This window comes from Notothenia rossii, assembly GCF_949606895.1.
Source record: "Notothenia rossii genome assembly, chromosome: 5".
NCBI classification, from domain to species: domain Eukaryota; kingdom Metazoa; phylum Chordata; class Actinopteri; order Perciformes; family Nototheniidae; genus Notothenia; species Notothenia rossii.
Genome location: NC_136903.1, coordinates 71,043,376 through 71,064,516, shown reverse-complemented (window position 1 = coordinate 71,064,516; position 21,141 = coordinate 71,043,376). Strand labels below are relative to the sequence as shown.

General features: G+C 39.1%; 1 protein-coding gene across 29 annotated transcripts; it reads right to left on the bottom strand.

The window, feature by feature from the left end:
* Positions 1 to 1,270: 1,270 nt before the first annotated feature.
* Positions 1,271 to 21,141, bottom strand: znf740a (zinc finger protein 740a). 29 transcript variants are annotated; one of them, XM_079683786.1, is made up of 21 exons: positions 20,856 to 21,141; positions 18,565 to 18,748; positions 18,212 to 18,394; positions 17,683 to 17,799; positions 16,866 to 16,986; positions 16,564 to 16,647; positions 14,765 to 14,848; positions 13,192 to 13,275; positions 12,665 to 12,748; positions 12,112 to 12,195; positions 11,680 to 11,763; positions 10,882 to 10,965; positions 9,279 to 9,362; positions 8,838 to 8,921; positions 8,394 to 8,477; positions 7,922 to 8,005; positions 7,065 to 7,148; positions 6,549 to 6,632; positions 5,218 to 5,301; positions 4,681 to 4,799; positions 1,271 to 4,474 (listed from the first exon to the last, which is right to left on the bottom strand). In XM_079683786.1, exons 2-21 carry the CDS (start codon positions 18,628 to 18,630, stop codon positions 4,301 to 4,303), a joined length of 1,956 nt encoding a protein of 651 aa, XP_079539912.1. In that variant the 5' UTR covers positions 18,631 to 18,748; positions 20,856 to 21,141; the 3' UTR covers positions 1,271 to 4,300. The 29 variants fall into 29 exon arrangements, with proteins under 29 accessions (XP_079539912.1, XP_079539890.1, XP_079539913.1 ...); XM_079683764.1 differs by having other exon boundaries at positions 18,191 to 18,394; positions 20,856 to 21,140; XM_079683787.1 differs by having other exon boundaries at positions 18,586 to 18,748; positions 20,856 to 21,140.

Below are 21,141 nucleotides of genomic sequence, written 5' to 3'. Positions count from 1 at the left end.
ACTTGTTTGCCAAATATCAGCATTTTCTTTCTTTTCATTATTTTGCAGATTGCAAAGTGGCAAAGTATTATGATTTATTGTTCTAGCAAAGGGATTGCACAATTGTATTTATTATTTTGAGCACAGACTTATGGAGCATTGTTTTATTATCACTGTTCTAGCGAAGTGAGTCTTTGGTTCCATGTCATGCTTTTCTGGTTATTACCCGTCCCCTTGTGTGTTATGACGGTTTTTCTGCATGTAAACGGTCTGCAAAGTCACAAACCCTCAAAGTACACCCTGTAGCGAGTAAAACTCTAACACAGAAAATACCTATCTATGCTGCCTCAGAACGCCTCGTTGGAGATTTCTCTTTTTCCATTATTTTCTTCCTGGGTACAGTGACGTGCCCATACCCAAATGGACCCATTGGTCCAATCTGCGGAGCGCCACACACACACACACACACACACACACACACACACACACACACACACACACACACACACACACACACACACACACACACACACACACACACACACACACACAATTGGAGCCTCGCTGATGGGGGTGCTGCAGCCTCTCAGCTTCCCGCGTCCATTTGCGATGTCTCGCAGATCCCACGCAGCAAGCAGGAAATGAACCCAACACACTGTCCGCTCCTCGCAGCAGCGAGCCGCGCAACGTCCTGCCAACACGGCACCCAGACCCCACGCAGCATTCTCATCTGTTTGTCATTACTGTTGTCATTTTCTGGTTGCTAACGCCATTGTAACACATCATCACTGATGTTCCGCTGTGACGGTGGTGGACTCATCAGAACAGAGTGGGCGAGCTGACCGATCAGAGCACAGGGGGCTAACAGGGAGGGGGGGGGGCAGGAGCTCCAACAAGGCGTTAAGGACAGAGTGAATACACATACTATACAGAGATGCTGTATGAGAAACCAATGTGAGTTTGGAAAATTGCACAATATAAATCTATTCTAGTAGACCTCAACAATGGAATTATGATCAGTAGAAATGACCATGTCATGGGACCTTTTATGTTAACTTGGCCCATTACGTGACTATTTGTGTTAGGGGGGGCCCGACTTTTTTTTTTCTCCAAAGGGGGAACTCCAGAGTTGTACATCTAACCCTCGACCTGTTGAGGCCCTGGAAAACACTTGTGCTGTTTGGCCTGATGGTCTAAATAAGATGCAACATTTGTCTCCACTTTTATACTTAATTTTTAGAAACTAAAAACATCAAAATGAAGTCAACAAAGCCAGTAAGCATACAAAAGGTCCTTTACAAATTATTTTATTTCAGCATAATAGTAAGAAGCCTCTCCTCTGATTTTCATATAGTTGAAACTAATTGGATCACAAGGGTACATATTAGTTAGCCCATTTTACAATAATCATTGTAACATCTTTTTAGGAAGTTATTCTTATGCACTCATTTTCCTACACAAAATAATCAATATCAAGATCCTGTCTTAACTGAGGACCATAACTCTGCATGCAAGACTAATAAAGAAAACAACTAATCTGTGATAGCTACTGTTATGCTGTTGTTCATCTAATACCATTATCAATATAATTTACTACAAATACCAGGGACTTCAATATGAGAAAGAAAACATTTTTCTTGTGGTACTACTGCCTATAATGTCAAAATTATCAAACATACTGGGATCCCAACTGCACTGATCCAAAATGTTCTGTCCACCTTCTGTGTCAAGTTGAGGAGAAATAGGCTTCGTCTAAAACCTAAAATCTAGTACAGTCTGAAGAAAAAAATAACCATCTTTCTTTTTTGTCTTTTTTTTCCTTTTCACTCCAGTGTTTACAATTTCATCAGAATAAAAAAAGGTCCTTGAAACAATCATCAAAATGTGATGAGAACATCTCAGGGAAATAAATCCTCGGATCCGTCTGAAAAATGAAACCTCAATCTTATAAACAAATGATCTGAGACTCAAGGATTCTATTGCGTTTTAACAATGAGATTGAGACTAAAAACAATAAAAGACACAAAAAGATATTAACAAGTGATGTCAACTATGTACTGTTCTGCCCTTTAGCCATTTGAGTATGTGCTTGCACCAGCTGTATCTCCTCCACTGATTTGGAATAGTGTTTCCAGAGCAAATGAATGCATTTCTCAAACTTGGCCCCTTTGCTTATCAAAACATGTGAAATCCCATCTCTGTACACACTTATACCACAACTTGTCACACAACTTTGCCTTGATATGATTGACCACTTGAAAGAAAGGTTCCCGTTAATACTTGTTGTAAAATACCACTTAAATCAGTGATATTCGTCTTATTGTAACAAACATCTGTTCCTCCTGAGACCAGATAATGCATCCATCTCCACATTCACCGAAGCTTAGCTGGACCTTGAAATAAAAACGACAAAAAAATCCTGTCCCCTGAAGGTAGCTGGAATCTGAGACGTCGCTCTGGCAGTTGTGAAGACTTAACATGTCCGTCTCCCACACACACACACACACACTGACATTACTGGCTTAAACAGAACAGTTAGGACGATGCTAACATTAGCCCATCAGTCACAGAAAGGATCAAGTTTGAGAAACTTCTTCAATAGGCAGCAAAGTGCCCCCCCACCCCGTTTAACTGCTCTCTGCTGTCTGACCGCCAAAGACTTTTACACAGTACGATCAAAGGTCATGATAGGTGAAAATAAATTGTTTGTTACAATATCATTTAGCACTACGATGATTACTTTGTGTATCCGCACTTACTTAAGGCTAAACCCAATGACATGACAGACATCCATTATTACACACCAACCACATAATATTTGGATAAAAAAGGCAATTGTTAGTGTGTAGCAGAGTCGAGCACGTGCTGATTCTGCCAGAGCGCTGCAGTGGGTCAGCTCTATGGACTTCTCACAAGGACTGTCAAACACTCGGGGGCTCCTTCCATACTGTGTGTATCAGTAACAATGATCCAAACATTAAATCATCAAAAGACAACCTAGGTCGACAGGCGAAAACATTAGTTTGTTTTAGCGCCACTGAAGCCGTCAACATTCTGTAACCATGGCGGCTTTAGGATTAAAAAACAAAAACATACCATGATGAAGACTGGCTGTCTCTTCTTAGTTAATACATCTGATCCACAATAACAAACAGCTGAGAAACAAGGCAAAAGAAAAGAAACAAAACACACTAAGGCCACAAGATTTTGTATACCCTCGCTGATCTCACATGAGAGTATCTGTACAGACAACATAATGGGACTTCAAGTGGCCAACCTGTGCTATTCAGAACAAGAATCTATAGACAGATCGAGCAGAGGCCTTCCTGTACGTACTGGGGATCTCTGCTTATATACTGTGTGTGTATATGTATATATATACAGCTGAAAATATATACGGGGGCCATCATGGGCCCTTTCCCCGAGTCCTCAGCACGTCACACAGAACATGAGACACACAGGTGATAATCCTGGGACCCAGACCTGCACCTCTTCACCACTTCCTGGAAGCCCTGGTTTGATATTACTTTTGTTTTAAAAAACACTTAGTTACTCAGGTTTCCTTAGGATATCTCAGAAACAGAGGCAGAGGAGTGTTTGACCTCATTTCTTATGATCAGCTGGTTTTTTGGCCCATTTCGTGCACACACAAACATCCCTAATTTAGTCTCAAATTAAAATAAACATTTTCAATTTACACAAAACCATTATTAAAACTGTACCTCCCATGTTGATAAAGTCAGGAACATCCTATTGTTCAGATCCCATTCAGAGCGATGCTTCTAGCACTCTGTTTGCTACATAGTGCAAACATAGCGCTCTCCTTGCTTTACCTGGAAGGAAAGTTCAGTCTTAATATTGAAACGACCAAAGTGGCGATTCTTGTGTTTTACAAAATGGGCCACATCAAAATCAGAAAGAAGCTCAAATACTTTTCCTCAGCACCACGTCATCCCATTTTGTTGTTGCCAACACGTCTGGATAAACAATACCTACAGCCCTTCCCGAGTACCACCAAATGCAGATATATTTGAACAACGATAAAAACTTCTTTTTTTTGCAAAAACCAAATAGATTAAGTACAAAACAGGACCACTGTTCATCACAGAAAAGTCTTGTCTTTAAAAAAACGGGGGGAGGAAAGGAAACACAGTAAAAAGTCAACAAAGCAAAGACACAAATGTCCCTCGATCATCAGTAATCCCAAGACTGGAGCTGCAGAAGGGTCGGCGCTGGAGTGTGGCGTCACTCAGCGCAGAAGAAGAAACCCTGTGGCTCCTCCGCTCTCTGGCGTGGTTGTGGATGTGGGGAGGGTGGAATGTCAGACTGCCAGTCGGCCTGGAGGGGGGTGCAGGGGGCTCCAGGTCTGAGGGGCGGGGGGGGGCTCCTGGCCATACGGGCGCGGTTCGCAGCACGGCTGGTTCTCCACTTTGGCTACGCCGCGACCCTGGCACAACCGCCGGTGCCGCAACAGCCTGTCTGTCCGTGAAAAGTTCTTCAAAACAGACAACATGGACATAGTTAGTTATTCTACTAGTTAGTAGTTATTATTAAAGTAAATGTGTGGTACATCTGTTTCAATAGGTATAGAGACCAAGAGAATACAACATGACTGCATTTTATAACATCAAGAAATCTTTATATTTTATACATCCAAGATTTGACCCAATGAACTCATTTAAGGTGACATCTTGAGCATACCTGCTGGCACCGCTCACACTGGTAAGGCTTCTCCCCACTATGGACACGCTTGTGTCTCTCAAGGTGGTAGCGCTGGATAAACCTCATATCACACATGTCACAAGCAAATGGCTTCTCTCCTGAAATTGCACACAAATACACAGTCAATTAATCTATTTTAGCGTCCAGTAGCAACAAACTGGCTGCATTTTTCACTTACTAAACTTGAATTGCAAACTATATTTCCAACACTCATAAAAAAGTTGGGGCAAAACGCCCTAAAGGTAAATTTCAACAGTGTAGCTTCAGCATCTGAAAATGTATATTTTAAAAAGGCCTCGTCATCAACTCATTATGTGTAGATCAAAGTGGAATTTTGTTGTTTTCATGGTCTAGATCTACGCAACATAGTGGCCCAAAAGCTGGGGCAAGTATTTTGAGGCTGGTTCAACATCCCATCAAATGACTTGACAATCCAAACTCGAGTTTGCTGCGACTCGTTGTGTTGGAGGCAGCAGAGCCTCGCTCAGTAGGGAGGGAACGGGAAGGAGCGCATACCCGTATGAGTGAGGCAGTGTCTCTCCAGGTGGTTACGCTGAATAAACCTCATGTCACACATGGAACAAGCATACGGCTTCACCCCTACACACACAGAGCAATATATTAGCCCTACCACCCACAAGTGCAACAAATACAACTTTCAAGCTGAAGCTAGCACGAGGACTAAAACACTGACAGATTATACCTCATCATTTATTAATCTAATGTGCATTTCCTTTTAAGTTTAATGAGATGTTCAGACATGCAATTATAAGCTGATTTGTGAATAGAGTCAAGTCAGTTTTAAACATAATGTAGGTGTTATAGAAAAGAACACAAAGATCTGAAAGGAGTATGAATCATAAAATGTAATCACAGTTTGCTTGTCTTAATAAACATATGTTTCACTTGCCACCGCAACAATGACTATTTTATCTTCTCTCACCTAGAATCTATAATGCCTACAACTTAACTGCAAAAACATGGTTACATCATTCCCACCTATTTTGAGTTTGAACCTCTTATTACTGGATGTTAAGTTTCCTAAAGCCATCCTCTACATTCAAGTTTAAACTTTATCCCCGCAAAATGCTGTTTAAAGATGAATCTAATGGAAGACTTGTATTACGACTATCATAAATACACAAAGGCAGAATTAAAATAAGTTTAGGTTCCAGGAACCCATCATAAGCATTTGTTTAGATGTATGCTTGTTGAGAGAGCAGGCTTTTGGCTACAGAAATGTTTGAGAAATGACAATATAAGCACAAATTTGCTGGAGATTTGTTTTTCTAAAAACACACTTGTGTTATTCTTTAATGAATTATTAATGAAGAATTACACCAAGAATTGAAACCATGACTTAATAGGACTCTGAATTCACGAGTCAGAATCTGCAACTTTGAATTCTTGCTGAAAGGCAATATATTTAATCTTTTGCATCCACTTTAAAGTCCCTGAATTCCTCGACAGTATTTCTGGTATACATAGTAAAAACTCAATTAAATTGCTAGTTAACAAATACAGGCTAGCAGGTTTTCTCTACAATGAACTGTATCTAAAAAGAAAATCTCAAATATTGTATCCCGATTGCATTAACACTATTGGCCGAGGGTTCTATAGTAACATGAGGTTTTTGCTATACAACATAGCATTAAGTATGGGGAATGGGAAGAAAAGAGTAGATACTAGCAATTTGAACGTCCGATTAACAGAAACCAACTCAAACACCTACGTAAAAAACACGTTCTGACTACTATAATAACCGCACAGTAATGATCCCTCATATTAACACTGAGTAGCAAACTGTGGCAACACAATGTGAGTCGGGCAGGTGCACGGACCCATACCCGTATGAGTGAGGCAGTGTCTCGCCAGGTGGTAACGCTGAACAAACCTCATGTCACACATGGTGCAAGCAAAAGGTTTCACACCTAAATGCAGAGCATCAATACGTTATTTTCAGGACTTTGAATTTGTTTTACAATCCATCAATCAGTGTTGAAATGTAGACATATAATTACAATTGATGGGTTGTTAACCACTTTTCACTTGCTATGGGAAATGTTCCTAAAAACAATGGAAGTTGAATTTGTTTTCTCCAAGCCAAATCAAAAACATCAAACTGTTGATTGAATTTTTAAACCACAACTAAAACACATCTCATGAGCTGATGATGTCACAGTCCTGTGTTTAGGTACATGTAGGGATTTGATTTAATGTTGCATTTACAAACATAATTCAGGAAATCCTTGGTGAGAGAAAATGCACAACTAGTTACCTTTACAGAATAACACTAACTAGCTGACAGATAAAACATGTTGTGTTTAATCTCAGTGATATGGGTAAGGTGTGCGGGCGCATACCCAAATGAGTGAGGCTGTGTCTCGCCAGGTGGTAGCGCTGAAAAAACCTCTTGTCGCACATGGTGCAAGCATAAGGTTTCACACCTAAATGCAGAGTAGCAGTATTATTTTACTTTATCTCCAATTCCATTCCTTAGAATACATAGCTAAGCTATTGGAGTTCAACAACACATTACCATATTCATGCACAACCCAAAAGATAAGTAAAGTGTTCTTCACTTAGTACTCATAGTTCACACAAGGACAGCTGAAGTGACCAATGGAGCTAAATCACCAACACAGTTTGTTTTATTCCTTCAACTGTATTGCAATCAGCACCTTTATCTGTGTGTATCAAAAGTAACTGGATACACACAGATATTGACTAAAGGTATGATTGAAATCATGCTAATAATTAACTGAGTATTTTTGCTTTACCAATGTCTTATAAAGCACATTTCTGTGAAAACAATGTAAATCAAGTGATCCCTTTGACACTAGTGATCATGTTTATTGAAGCTGATAAGCTGATATTATTTTCTGAGAACTATTGTGACCAAACATGCAGTAGAGTTTTAAAAGCAGAGGATGGATCCAAATGTATCATTACTGTTGTTTTTTCAGCCTTTTTGCTTCATTTGAAATAAAAAGGCAGTACATGTTCTAGAAGGCCTCAATTATTACCATTCTAAGCAAAATGTCAAAATCTACTGAGAGTAAAGATTACGGATATTTATCACAAATAATTTGCTTGAAAGTTTTACACAACAACTTTAGCTACCTCAATAAGACATCTGTATTGAAACTTTTCTGTAAACAATAAAGACGATTTAATAATTGCCTAGAAATGTGAGTCGGGCAGGTGCACTGACGCATACCCGTATGAGTGAGGCTGTGTCTCGCCAGGTGGTAACGCTGAACAAACCTCATGTCACACATGGTGCAAGCAAAAGGTTTCACACCTAAACGCAGAGCATCATGGTATTATTGTCAGACTTTGTATCTCTTTGTGTTCACAATCCATCAATCAGGCAACATACTTTGATTATCTATTCAAAATGGATGGGTCGTTAACCACTTATTGAAAAGGTTTTTGAATGTCTTTTTAATTCATTGATGTTTTTACACAATGTGTGAACCAATTCTCAAATCCACAACTTAACACATCACATGAGCTGATGATGTTGCATGTCTTTTACACATTCACTTTTTACACACACATAATGTAGGGAAGGCAGAACATAGCTCTGGAGTAGTGATTGATACGTTAGATGGCTGACCCTCTATATAACATCAAGTCATGACAGTCTGATCTCAGTGATATGATGGGTAAGGTGTGCGGGCGCATACCCAAATGAGTGAGGCTGTGTCTCGCCAGGTGGTAGCGCTGAAAAAACCTCTTGTCGCACATGGTGCAAGCATAAGGTTTCACACCTAAATGCAAAGTAGCAGTATTATATTACTTTGCCTCACTTTCCAGTTCTTATTTCAGGAGTAAATATATACACTATTGGTTATTAACCACACAGTTGCCAATTCATGCAAAAGACAAACACTTCAAATAAATAATTCCTTGAAATGCTTTTATCCATCTGGTAGTGTTGTACTACACAGAAGAGCATTTGATTTATGGTTTTCCAGCTTAACTAATAATGCCTAACAACAACAGACCTTGTTCTAACTTCATATCCCTTCAATGGTACAGGCGTATGTCTGAAGTGAGCTAGGGAAATAAAAAATGTCCCGGTTGATTTCTAACAGTGAGTGTCATGGGCGCGGTGCACGGACCCATACCCGTATGAGTGAGGCTGTGTCTCGCCAGGTGGTAACGCTGAAAAAACTTCATGTCACACATGGTGCACGCATAAGGTTTCACACCTAAACGCAGAGCATCAAAATCATTATTTTTGTGTCTGCCAGCAGGAGAAAAAAAGGATCTGTATTATTTATTATTGTGAACTATCCTATTGTATCATTTAAGTGAGTAACAATCTGGAAACAATTGATATTTGTGGTTAATAACCAATGTCAATCCCTAAGTTACTTACAAAAAAAAGGTACAATATGATTCTTCTTTTCAATTACAGAATTCCCTGACAACACATGAGATGATGATGTCATCTATTTGATATCACACTTGTATTATTGGTGTATAAATACAGATACACTAGATGAAGCATACAGGTGTTGCAGCATCCTAATCTTTTGACTTGGTTAAGATTGGCTGACGCATACCCATGTGAGTGAGGCTGTGTCTCGCCAGGTGGTAGCGCTGAAAAAACCTCTTGTCACACATGGTGCAAGCGTATGGCTTCACCCCTACACAAACAAAGTACCAACTTTAGCATCAAACACTCAACTGCCAAAAATAATCCACGTGAAACTTTACTAATTGCTTAGTAAAGTTTGGCTGCACTTATCAGCGCCCTTTTTACACTGGAAAGTCCAGCATGCTCCAAAACGTCTCCAATTAGAAATTACATTTTATTTAAGTTTAGGCGTAACTGCTCAAGAGGTAAGGCCAGAATTTAAATGGGAAACAATGGGGGAAATTTACATTTTCTGTGGTGAACGCTGAGTTAACTTTTAAACTTAAAAAACCCATGGGAGGGCCAGTTAATAACTGATGCAAAACCAGAGTCCCTTCTGGGCAGATTAAAACGATACCTGACACGATAGCAGGCTTTTCAGACGATGCCGATAGGTTTAGGTCAGAATTTAAAACGCATACATACTGCCGGATAGTGTTTACTTGAATTTTAGTAACGCTGATCGCAGGGCTTAGACAATTTTAGGCAGTTGGCAAACAACTATGCATAATACATTTAGATCGGTCAACTGTTGCAAATCTTTACAGTGACCAAAACTGCTCTGAAAACCAACATACAAAACTAAACTTGCTTTTTAAGAAAGAAAAAATCTATTCAGTTTTACCTTAGCATTTGAAACTGTAATGCCTGTAATATCCTTGAATCAAACTTATTCTAAAATATAACGAACAATTAAACTAAACTTATCAAAACAGAGAGATATGTTATTTCTTCATCATTACTTTGAATGTGAAATGACATAATGAAAAAGCTGCACTTTTTGGATTTTTTTATAGGAAAAAAAGAAATCACTGTGCACTCGGCCAATTTGAAAAATAAGTCCAATTCATTTCAACCCGAACCCCCACACAATTTCCCCATCGCCCAACAGGCCACTCTTTAAATAAGAATTAGATCAAATGGTTCCAGGTTGTCTTCAGTAGCACAATCATCTGCAGGTGATGCACATAAAACTCTTATCTTTCACTTTTCAAATTCAAGATGTGAATATTTTTAGATACATTTTGAGCTTTTCCTCACGTAGGTTTTACGTTTATTAATATTATAAATATGAAACGAGGGAATGTTCAAACTTTGGATGGACTCTAATCACAATAATAGTTTTTGATATCTTAAAAAAGAGAAAAGAGATGGTAATGTGCAGTGGTTTCTTTAAGGCTGAAAGAATAAACGTTCCGTGATGGAAACTATTTTTGGCTTTCAACTAAAAGAAACACAGAAAACAGTTTGGGGTAAAAGGGCTGAAAATACTAAAAATCAAACAGTGTTGGAATTTTCCTTCATGGTCATCATGTCATTTCATAAACAACGAATGCAAAGAGATATCTTTATGCAGCTACTTATGAAGCTCTTTGTAGATGCTGCGTGAAACATTAGCACTTATCAAAAGCGTGACAGAAAGCAATACAAACTCCAGTTTGAAGCGGCCATGTAAACGCTGAGGTGGGGCACATGCATGACCAAAGTCAGGGAGAAACGGGGTCAAAGGTAAAGAAATGAGGACATACCTGTATGAGTAAGACTGTGCCGCTCCAGTTGGTAACGTTGTATAAACCGCATGTCACACATGGTGCAAGCATACGGCTTCACCCCTAAACAAAGCACAAGAAGGTTAGATGCATTTCAAGGCAGTGAAGGTCATCAACACCAAGATCTAAAAACACATGAAATGCTTGACTTGTCCCATCACATGCTTTATTTCAGATAAATTCTGTTAAGAGACATTACACGGAAAACATTTTTAGAACCTGCAGACATCAAAAGTTAAGGTGCCCCATCAATAACACACAAAAAAACTGGGTTTACACATTGGAGTTTAGACCAGCTGGAGCAATATTCAGTCATCCTACAAACTGGATGGTGGTAATAAAAGCATTTCAACTTCAAACCCCAATTGTTAAACATGCATCATCTCAAGTCAAGCAAGACATGAGAAACAAAACTCGCATACCTGACAATTTATATTATTGATGTCTGCATTCAAAACGTTTTTTAGTGTAATGTGCCTTTCGTTGGAGTTATAACAAAGTACTCAACAGTACACATGCAACAGAACCATAACAGTGTTTTTAATCACAAAAGAAGGTAACTGACAGTCACTTTTTCCATGGACAGTTTTCCAACAAAGCCTAAAAATTCTATTAAACATTTTTTGGAAGGGGAAATTAATTTATGAACATGGAGAAATGATGCTACTGTATATAAAAGGGGTTGTCCATTTTTTAGAATAATGTGTAGGTTTTTATATAAAAAGGTTTCATACTGAAAGGGGACAAATAATAATTGAACAAATAATTCAAGCATACCAGTATGAGTGAGGCTGTGTCTTGCCAAATGGTAACGCTGGAAGAACCTCATGTCACACATGGAGCAAGCGTACGGCTTCACCCCTAAACGCATACAGTACCAAACTTTAGAAAAGTGTTCTCTTGAACCATGTAAACACAATATGTCATCTTATATACACTAGTCATGGTTAAGTCATTACAAAGTCTCTATCATTCTCTTGGTAAACTAAACTGTGTACATACAAGACATCAAATGTGACCTGTCGACCCTTAAAGCAGTTAGCTAGGTAAAATGAGTACACCTAAAAGGAAATAGAATATCGACAAGTGCTTAAACTTTAACCTTTCATAGTAAAACATTTTAACTGGGTTTAACAGGGTGGTGATGTATACACAAGGGAAATACACCCCATAATAATGTTAAGTGAGAGGGATAAATAAAAGGTATACCCGTATGGGTGAGACTGTGTCTTGCCAGGTGGTATCTCTGGAAAAATCTCATGTCACACATGGAGCAAGCATATGGCTTCACCCCTGCACACACAGAGCAAAATATTTGGTGATCACAATCAACTGAACAGGACACACTCACTTCTACCATGTATCCAGACATGCCCAACGGCCCAGCATGATGCAACAGTAAATCATTCGGCTAACATGTCCTAATCTGTTAACGTGCGTGGTAAGGGACCTGGATTAACTTATTTTTGTTGTTGCTTAACTCAGTGCAGATGTTCAACATCGACATGCATTGCAATTTAGACTAGACAAGTCAAGGTGTCATTTGAAGGCACTGCAGTTGAGTACTAATGGAGTTCACTTGGGAAATGCCGTCTAAAATGTAGCACTAAAGGGGTGAGATAAAAACTAAAATGCACTCCTCAAGCATGCCCAGTTGAAAGATATTAATGCTAATGTTTGAACCTATATAAACAAAAGGACAGATAAACTTCAAGAAACTGGGTAATTGGGCTCTAATGTAGCAAGAAAGGGCGACCCATACCCGTGTGAGTGAGGCTGTGTCTTGCCAAGTGGTAGCGTTGGAAAAACCTCATGTCACACATGGAGCAAGCGTATGGCTTCACCCCTACACACATGAAAAGTATGTAAGTATAAACTAGAAACAGACAAAATATTAAAACACATAACCATCAACTCTTTCCTTTCAATGACTCTTCGAATGCAGCTACACATTATTCCATCACCCTATGTGTATTGGGACCACGAGTGGGTAGTTTCAGTCAACAAAATATCTAATGGCGCAGAACAAAGTAGAGCATTTAGAAGGGAAAACATTATGTTGTGTACATTCAGGTGTGCAACTATATGTGCATGTATTTACATCAGAGCTAAAAGTGGTGGGTTTTATATTACTAACACATGTCTGGATACAACTTCATGTTCCTGAATATGTCAATAGTTGAAACTGGTAGTCATTCTAGGCACTTTAAATCTCTGTTTACACTGCTATGATTGGAAAAGTGACTTGAAACAATACTACTTTATGAGCTATGGTGAGCGGACGCATACCAGTATGAGTGAGGCTGTGTCTTGCCAGATGGTAACGTTGGAAGAACCTCATGTCACACATGGAGCAAGCGTACGGCTTCACCCCTACATACACAGAGTATCAACAGATTAGCTAGGGCGCTCCTTAAGCATCAAAGGGAAGCATCATTGACAGACATGAAATCACTAGGACCCTGCAGACATTACACATTCCATCAAGCTTCATGCGAAGGGGTTTTACTTTCTAATTGAAACGTTTCTTCTGTTATGGGGGAGCATTTTTAATTGACCTGGATAACAATCATAGAATAAAAGCAAGCCAAGCAAGGTAGACAACACATACAGCAAAGAAACATCTAAGACAGGGATCACACTGGCCAGCTGAAGCAGAAATGTCAGCAAACTTCTCCACCGTTCACTTTTAAAGGTGGCGACAAAGTCTTATAGAATTGTGGTGAGCATGTGTGTTGCAACTTGAAATTGGTTAAGCGCCTACATAGTGCACGTTCATTTCTTTGATGGTGAAATGACGGTGTTTGCTGATGATCTGCCTCAACTTTCAAAAGCTTCCAATCTGATCTCTGCCATACATGAACAGCAGAAGCATCTGTATACGCAACTATGCAATAAAACAATTCATTAAGAAAGCAAGACAACAGCAGCCAAGACACATGAGTTGTGCAGCCATTTATCTGCTTGTAAAATAGGAGTGGACATTAAAGGACTATCCCCATAATATACCATGGCCAAAGTGAATCAGCTGTTACTGTTGTGAGAACTTGAAACAATCACATTTTTTATTTCTAGAAAAGCCAACCAGATTTGTTTAAACACTTGAGTGAGAAGGCCTCCTGTAACGGTGTGTCTGCAGATATTACATCTCTGTCCTTAATACGTTGTGACCTATCAAACCCCCTCTTATACTGTGGCTTTGACCATGTCCTAACCATGATGGATACATCCGCGAAAAATATATATGGCATATACTGTATCTCAGTTCAAACATGAGACTATAAAAAGTTATCATTAGAACGTATGTACGCTATGATAGATTACTTTATGGGTTCAGCTCTTCTAGAACGATAAAGCACTGTTAATCTCAGAGCATGAACAAAAATAATATATTATTTTGTAAATATTCTTGGGCAGCAATGGTACATTAGGGATAATACACTTTGAGGTGTCCAGAGGAGCACTTTTAGATCATGGTAGGTGTTTGCTTACATTAACAAGCAGTTCTGCGTCAGGTGGTTCAACCCTGTAGTAATTCAACTGTTGCTGTTTTAAAGTGAAAAGATGTTCCTAAAATGTGTCCACCAAGTCAAACAAAAGACTAAAGTTTTCTTAGTTCAGAAAACTTTGATATTTGAATCGTCCTATAGTTAGAACCCTGTAATAGGGGGTAATAAAGAATGTTTTTATGTTAATGTAATACTACACGACTGTTGGATAAACTCCAAAGGGTTGTTTTGTGTCTTCCCATTTGCCTCTACACTGTTTGTGTCATTGTATTGTTGTTTAAAGTGTTGTTTGTGTTTAAGCCGATTGAAAAAAGTGTCTTAACTTGAACTGGGTACGGTAAAAGGACGCATACCCGTATGAGTGAGTCTGTGTCTCTCCAGGTGGTAACGCTGGAAAAACCTCATGTCACACATGGAACAAGCGTACGGCTTCACCCCTACACACACAGAGCATACAAATATTAGCTATTCAGTGTATTCAATTTGTAAAAATGTGGAAAACAAAATGACAAAATGTATTATGTGGTTAACAGAAAGAACAGATGCAATGCTGCCAAAAAGAGCAACTGCTTAAATAATCTACTGGGATATTGGGATGGATTCATAAATATATACACTGTATGTTCATATGTTTACATTAACCATGATAGCTGAGGGTATATTTGGTCAATATTGGGACATTTAATTTAGTGATTACTGGGGCAGTAGTCATCGACTTGACAAACAATTAAGTTAGAAGGTGACTTACCCAGAGTGCATAGCTCTTAAACAATGGAAAACAAAGGATTTTGTGTGAAAGGCTGCAACGCAAAATAGGTACGATGCAAAAGTTTTAAAACTTAAGTTAATTAACTCCTAAATGTTTATATTGTATAAATGATTAAGAACATAGTCCTTAGATGTCCATGCAGCTATTTTAACTGACACAGTAACATTACAAAAATAAATAAAACATAAATAAATAATGCATGTTTTATGAAGCCTGGGCTTTGAGGCGTTCACACACATACACTGAGGTCCACAAGTTTGAGTCCACTTTCAAGTCCACTATCAAAAAGTCTTGTTGAAACAATGTTTTTCTTTACGACATGACAATTATTACAGTCAAAAGTCATTGTGGTGGTTAAAGAATACCATATGTTGACATAATGAATATGGCCGTCTGTGTGTGGCTGCTGCTAACCTCAAGTTTCAACTGTAAAATACTTTCCGCTTGTCTGTTAACAATCTTTCAAAGTTGTTTTGTTTTCAAAGTGGTTCTTTGGAGTAGAAAAAAAGATCACAGCACCAATCTCCCCTAGCTGAAAGAGACTGCCCGCTGAAAAGATTCTATAAAGTTGAATTATTCAAACAAAGACGGACTTTAAGATTAAGAGTATGCTTTGACGCAAGGGCATTTCAAATGGTCGAACAGCAGAGCAGGCAGCAACAGCTAGGTGGCTTATAGCCTGGGTGGAGTCACTCTTTATAACGATCACAGCATGTGAAGCATGTATAATAAGTGGACATTTCTTCAGGACCTAACAGCATTTTCATAACAATTAAACAGCACAATTAAAGCCAAACAAAGTAAAAGTATCACAGTTGAAACAGGAACAACCATTTTTATACTGGCAGATTAACGTTTGAATTTGCAATAAGAGTTTTTGATGGTGATAAGAGAGGCTAATTTCTCTCACAAGGCCAATAACGCTCAACCCCAACGAGCATTCTGGGGGAAAGTAGGAATGTGCCTTAAACATCTCAGTAATCTTCCAAAGTTGCAATAACATGATATTCTCAAATATCGAAAACATTTCTACAACTGATTCCAGTCAAATGAAATAATGGACCTTTCAAAAAGGGGATTTTGATATTTATGTTTCAGAGATGCTAAAACAACAATTTGTAATAGTGGACTCAGGACTATTGGACCTCACTATATATCATAGCCTCCTATCATTTTTTCCTGGTGTTGGGGGACCAATATATATATATATATACGACAAATACTGTGCTTTATATTTTGGGGTGAACAGATTTTGGGAGATGGCTTTGTTGGAAATTACTGTCCACAGACAAAATTACCCTGAGCATCTGTCCATTGATTCAAGTGACAGACTACAGATGTAGTCAGATAAATGTAATATGGGTACGGTTAAAGGACGCATACCCGTGTGAATGAGGCTGTGTCTCTCCAGGTGGTAACGCTGAATAAACCTCATGTCACAAACGGCACAAGCATACGGCTTCTCCCCTAAACCGAAGAGCACCAGTTTTAGTCAAAGTCCCCACAGATACCACCAATTTTTAAGTTTTTTAAGCAGGCCATTGCAAAACCTTACAGTAGCTGCACACTCTTCATTCCAATTCAAACTTTCAGGACCTCTTTCAACAAATGATTAATGTAGTCAGGCATTAAAAAGCAGTTTTGGCTTAACTGTAAACTAGACTTGTTCCCAGCATGACCCATACCTGTATGGATGAGGATATGTCTCTTCAGGTGGTATCCACTCCTAAATGCTCCGTAACAGTGATCACAAATAAAGTTTTTCTGCACTTTGGACGCTGGACCATTCTCATCTCCACCTGTGCCCTAATGAGGACAGTAAGGATGATTGTTTAACAGTTATGTCAAACAGCAGTTTCATACTGAATTAAAAACACAAGCAGATACTGTGCATTTCATCACAAACAGAAAATGGTACAATTGATCAAACATTCCCCACCCACAGCTGGTCAGTACTTGATGATAATCTTTAACGGATTTCAGTAAACGTGGGGGCCTATGATTTCTAGAACTGTTTGAAGAGTGTCATTCTTCATGTAGATACTATTCTAAAAGCCCATTTATCTTTGATATGCACTCATGTTTTTTATTACTACATGTATTTAACATTGTAATCGACAAATACCCCACAATCCCTTCCAATGGCCTAATGCCCTCATGTTACTGCTCCCCCTGTTATGCACACAACCGCAGTTATTGTGCTCCGCTTCACTCTGCTCCCCTCCCCCTCTTTCCTCTCTAGAGATCCTCCACCCCCTCAACATCTTCCCCGAACTCCTCCCCCCACCCCCACCACCACACAAACAAAATTTGCACACATGAAAGCTCCAAGCTAGGCGCTACTTGGAATGAAGTTAAATGCTTATCCAAAAACGTGTGCAAGCAGCTAACTTGCGCACTTTATGAAATGAGGACAAATAAAAAAAGTGCACTGCAGAGACCCTTCACTATTTAGCCACCACAGCCACTAACCTTCCCTCCCATTCCTTCTTGTTCTCTCACTTTGCAGGGCGTAACTGATTTCCTGTTCTTTTTTTTCTGCTGCATGTCCTCGTTGGCCCTCATCTCCTTCTCATCCAGCAGACGGGGAGCTTGGAATTCACCTTCCTTCCGGATGAGCTACAGAGCCAGAAAATATCAATTATTTCATGATTTTTGAACACGACTTAAATAAAGCGATGCATGTGAATCTCAATTATTAGTTTTTTTTGTTTAATAGTGTGGGTTTTGCAAATGACAGAAAATATATCTAATGCTTTACCTGAAGGTGATTATATACATTTGGATTTGTATCCTTAAAAAAAAGGTATGAAATGCACTCATAATCCAATGTTTAGGTAAGAACACTACCTAGTAGAGTTGAGCTTGTTTTAAAGTTGAACAACTCATCAAGAATGCATTCAGAGAGAAACTCCTCCCACACACAACTTCTCAATGTCACGAAGGCTACAAATCTACATGTTTCACAATATTAAAAGCATGGCATTTGACAGCCTAATTTCCACTCTACATTTCCGAAGTTGGTCCTAACCAGGGGAGGACAGCTCATTCCAGAGGGGAGGATCATATGGCTCTGTGGAGCACGGTCAGGTGCCTCTCTCTGCGGGAGTCCGTGGCCGAGTGGAGCCATCATTTTTTTGGGCGGAGCGGCCATGGAGCTGGCCTGCATCAGGGCCATGCTGGAGAGGACGGCCTCGCAGCCAAGCAGCCCCGCCTGCGGAGAAAATTGAGGAAAAGTTTACTAACCAAGTCACACTTTTAAAAGCTAGTCTGCAATACAAAAGCTTCTGCATCTAAGATAATATTGCAATGGCATTTGCCAAGCTAGTCATCAACGACAACATCCTGAGTGACATGATGGCAAGGAAAGGTATTTGTAATCACTTTGGTGTTCTCAAAACAAACCCATTTCATATGGTCGCGGACTGAGCTGCTGGGCAGATGTGACATTTCTGTGGTGTATGTGAGCGCAGGGACAGGGGTGGGGACAAGGTCATCCAGAGATCCGTCAGTCAGGATGGTCGGGCTGGTGGGAAGCCACACCCACCTCACTCATCTAGCATTAAAACTGAGGAAGAGGAGGATGCGGATGAAACAGACAAGCATTACATGACAACAACATCACTGGCTGTCTTAACCGTTTACAGATTCCATTAACTCCAATTAGGATGTTCAATTACCCTAACCACATTTAAACACCATAAAATATAGACACACATAGATGTGTCGTATTCATACAAACAACTATGTCAGCACCTTTTGCTTAGTTTTTGTTCATAGAACTTAGTCAGTGCACTTGCCATTAACAAAGCTTACCATAAACAGAGTTTACTGGTTGTAGCTGCAAATGTGTTATTTATGGCACACTACCAAACAATAATACAACAATTTAATTGTTTTTTTTATCCAGTTAGTTAAATGGCTACCACTGATACAGATCTGTAGTTTGCATTGCAGCTAACTTAATACCACAGAGCATAGATGGAGGTTATATGTATTAATTAAGTATTATAAAAAGTAAATTCATACTTGTTTGTATGACATGAAGGAAAAACAAATTCAAACGTGAAGTCAGGAGGGGGCTGTACAGAAATGTAGGATAAGGGAAGAATTTAGGAGGAGAATAATTCTAAAGCACATCCAAATTATAAAACACATTACATTAATACAGAACATTCACATTTAACAAAAACACAAAACAATGTTATACTGTAAAACCTGGAGATGTTTAAAACTGACTAGTGTCAATAAACCCAAAACCTTTAATGGTTGAAGACTCACATTAAAATGTTTCAACATGTTGGGGTGGAAAAGAGGGTTCATTAGCACCCTTTCCCGATATAACAATGTATGTGAATCAAAGGTCCCAATTGGTTTCAGTTTATTTGACTTTGAGTTTATTAATCTATCTAGATTACATTTAGGTGAAATCCTAAAAATTAAAACATAGCTTTTAAAGCGTAAAGCATATTCCAGCTATAATGTAGAAGATAAGAGTTAAATATTTGTCCTCATTCCTAAAAAAAAATGCGTACATCTTTTACCCCGTAAAATACACCTTTATAAGCACGACTTTCCTAATACAGTTTAGCTTAATGGGAACGTTTCTGAAAGAATAAACCGAGACAAAAACCAAGAAAAGACTGGTTACAATTCTACATTTATAGTGAAAAGGGAGTGCAAAAGCTAACATTTAACAAATGCAGTAAAAAATAACGTTATTTATGTATGAAAGTAAATAATGCAATCGCTCTGCACCTTTGCTAATCTAGTACATTAAAACGTATATTTTGCCATGGGGCTTTAACAATTATCGTTATATGTTAAGAGGAGGCCATTAATTCCCCCACAGAAACATGGCTGTATCTTGTTATGACTTTTCAAGATTCGTTTAATCTGTGGCAACACGTTAATGTGTGTGCTATCACATTGCAAAAAAAAAAGGTAGATATATACTTTGAAGACACAGTGCTTTCGCCATTAGCGTTGGTTAGCTAGCTAACGCTGCGAGGAAAATAGACAGCTAGCGTAGAGCTAACAGTGGCTACCCCAAATTAAAATACATCTTAGCCACGTCGTACAGTTTTATTGTTTTGGCTGCTGTTTAGTTAGTTGCAAGCGGAAGAAATGCCATAATCATAACAATGTTGGTTTTAAAATGTACATGTCATTCATCAACACTGGGTGAGCTGGCCTTCGCATTACCAGCCAAACCTAACGTTAGTTTTGCTGATGTTGAACAAGCTGGCTAACATCGGCTAGCCAGAAGCTAGCTGCTCGCTAGCGCTCTCGCCCACTGAAATGTTAGAAACCGAACATTTTTAGCCCAACTGCTCATTTGTTTTACACGGTAGCTTCAAGGGAGTATCTATTTTGCAGACTGGACTGATGCATCGTTTCTTTATGAGGATACTTTAAGAAACAAGCTCAACTAGTTAAGACAAGATTGAGCGATAAAGACATTCGTGATGGCCGTCGTTGCTAGTGCCTCCCCCTCCCGATGATTAAGCTAGCGTTTGTTAGCGAGCTAGCAATGGCCAACATTGACGCTCTAATATAGAAGTAAATCCCATTGCGGCCACCTCCAAGCATGACTGCGTGCAAATAAAATTGCACACCATGGAATGCACGGTTAAAATGTAACCATCGAAGATGATAAAGAGATTTGTATCTACCTTTCAGCTTCACTCGCCCGACGTTTTCACGACCGTCTAGTTTACAAACACAGGAAACGCCACAGGATGTTCCCCTCTCCCCCACACAGCAGATCCTCAAGCGAACAGAAAAGGGGCATCTTCTTCTTCTAGCTCCCAGTGAACACAGAGCGATGGCAGAAAATGCGAAGAGAATCAGTTTTTTAATCCATTATTTTTGTGAAGATGTTACGCCTTCATTGGTTGTGGTGTTGAGAACGGCTTGCCTCAGACTGTAGCAGACGACGACTGAAAATATGAAAAAGAA

Coding starts and splice junctions, on each gene's coding strand:
- znf740a (XM_079683764.1), bottom strand. CDS start 18,630: ATGTCACATCTGCCCAGCAGCTCAGTCCGCGACCATATGAAATGGGTT. Junction 12,196..12,664: donor ACACAGCCTCACTCACACGG/GTATGGGTCGCC, acceptor CTGTGTGTGCAG/GGGTGAAGCCATATGCTTGC. Junction 10,966..11,679: donor ACACAGCCTCACTCATACTG/GTATGCTTGAAT, acceptor TGCTTTGTTTAG/GGGTGAAGCCGTATGCTTGC.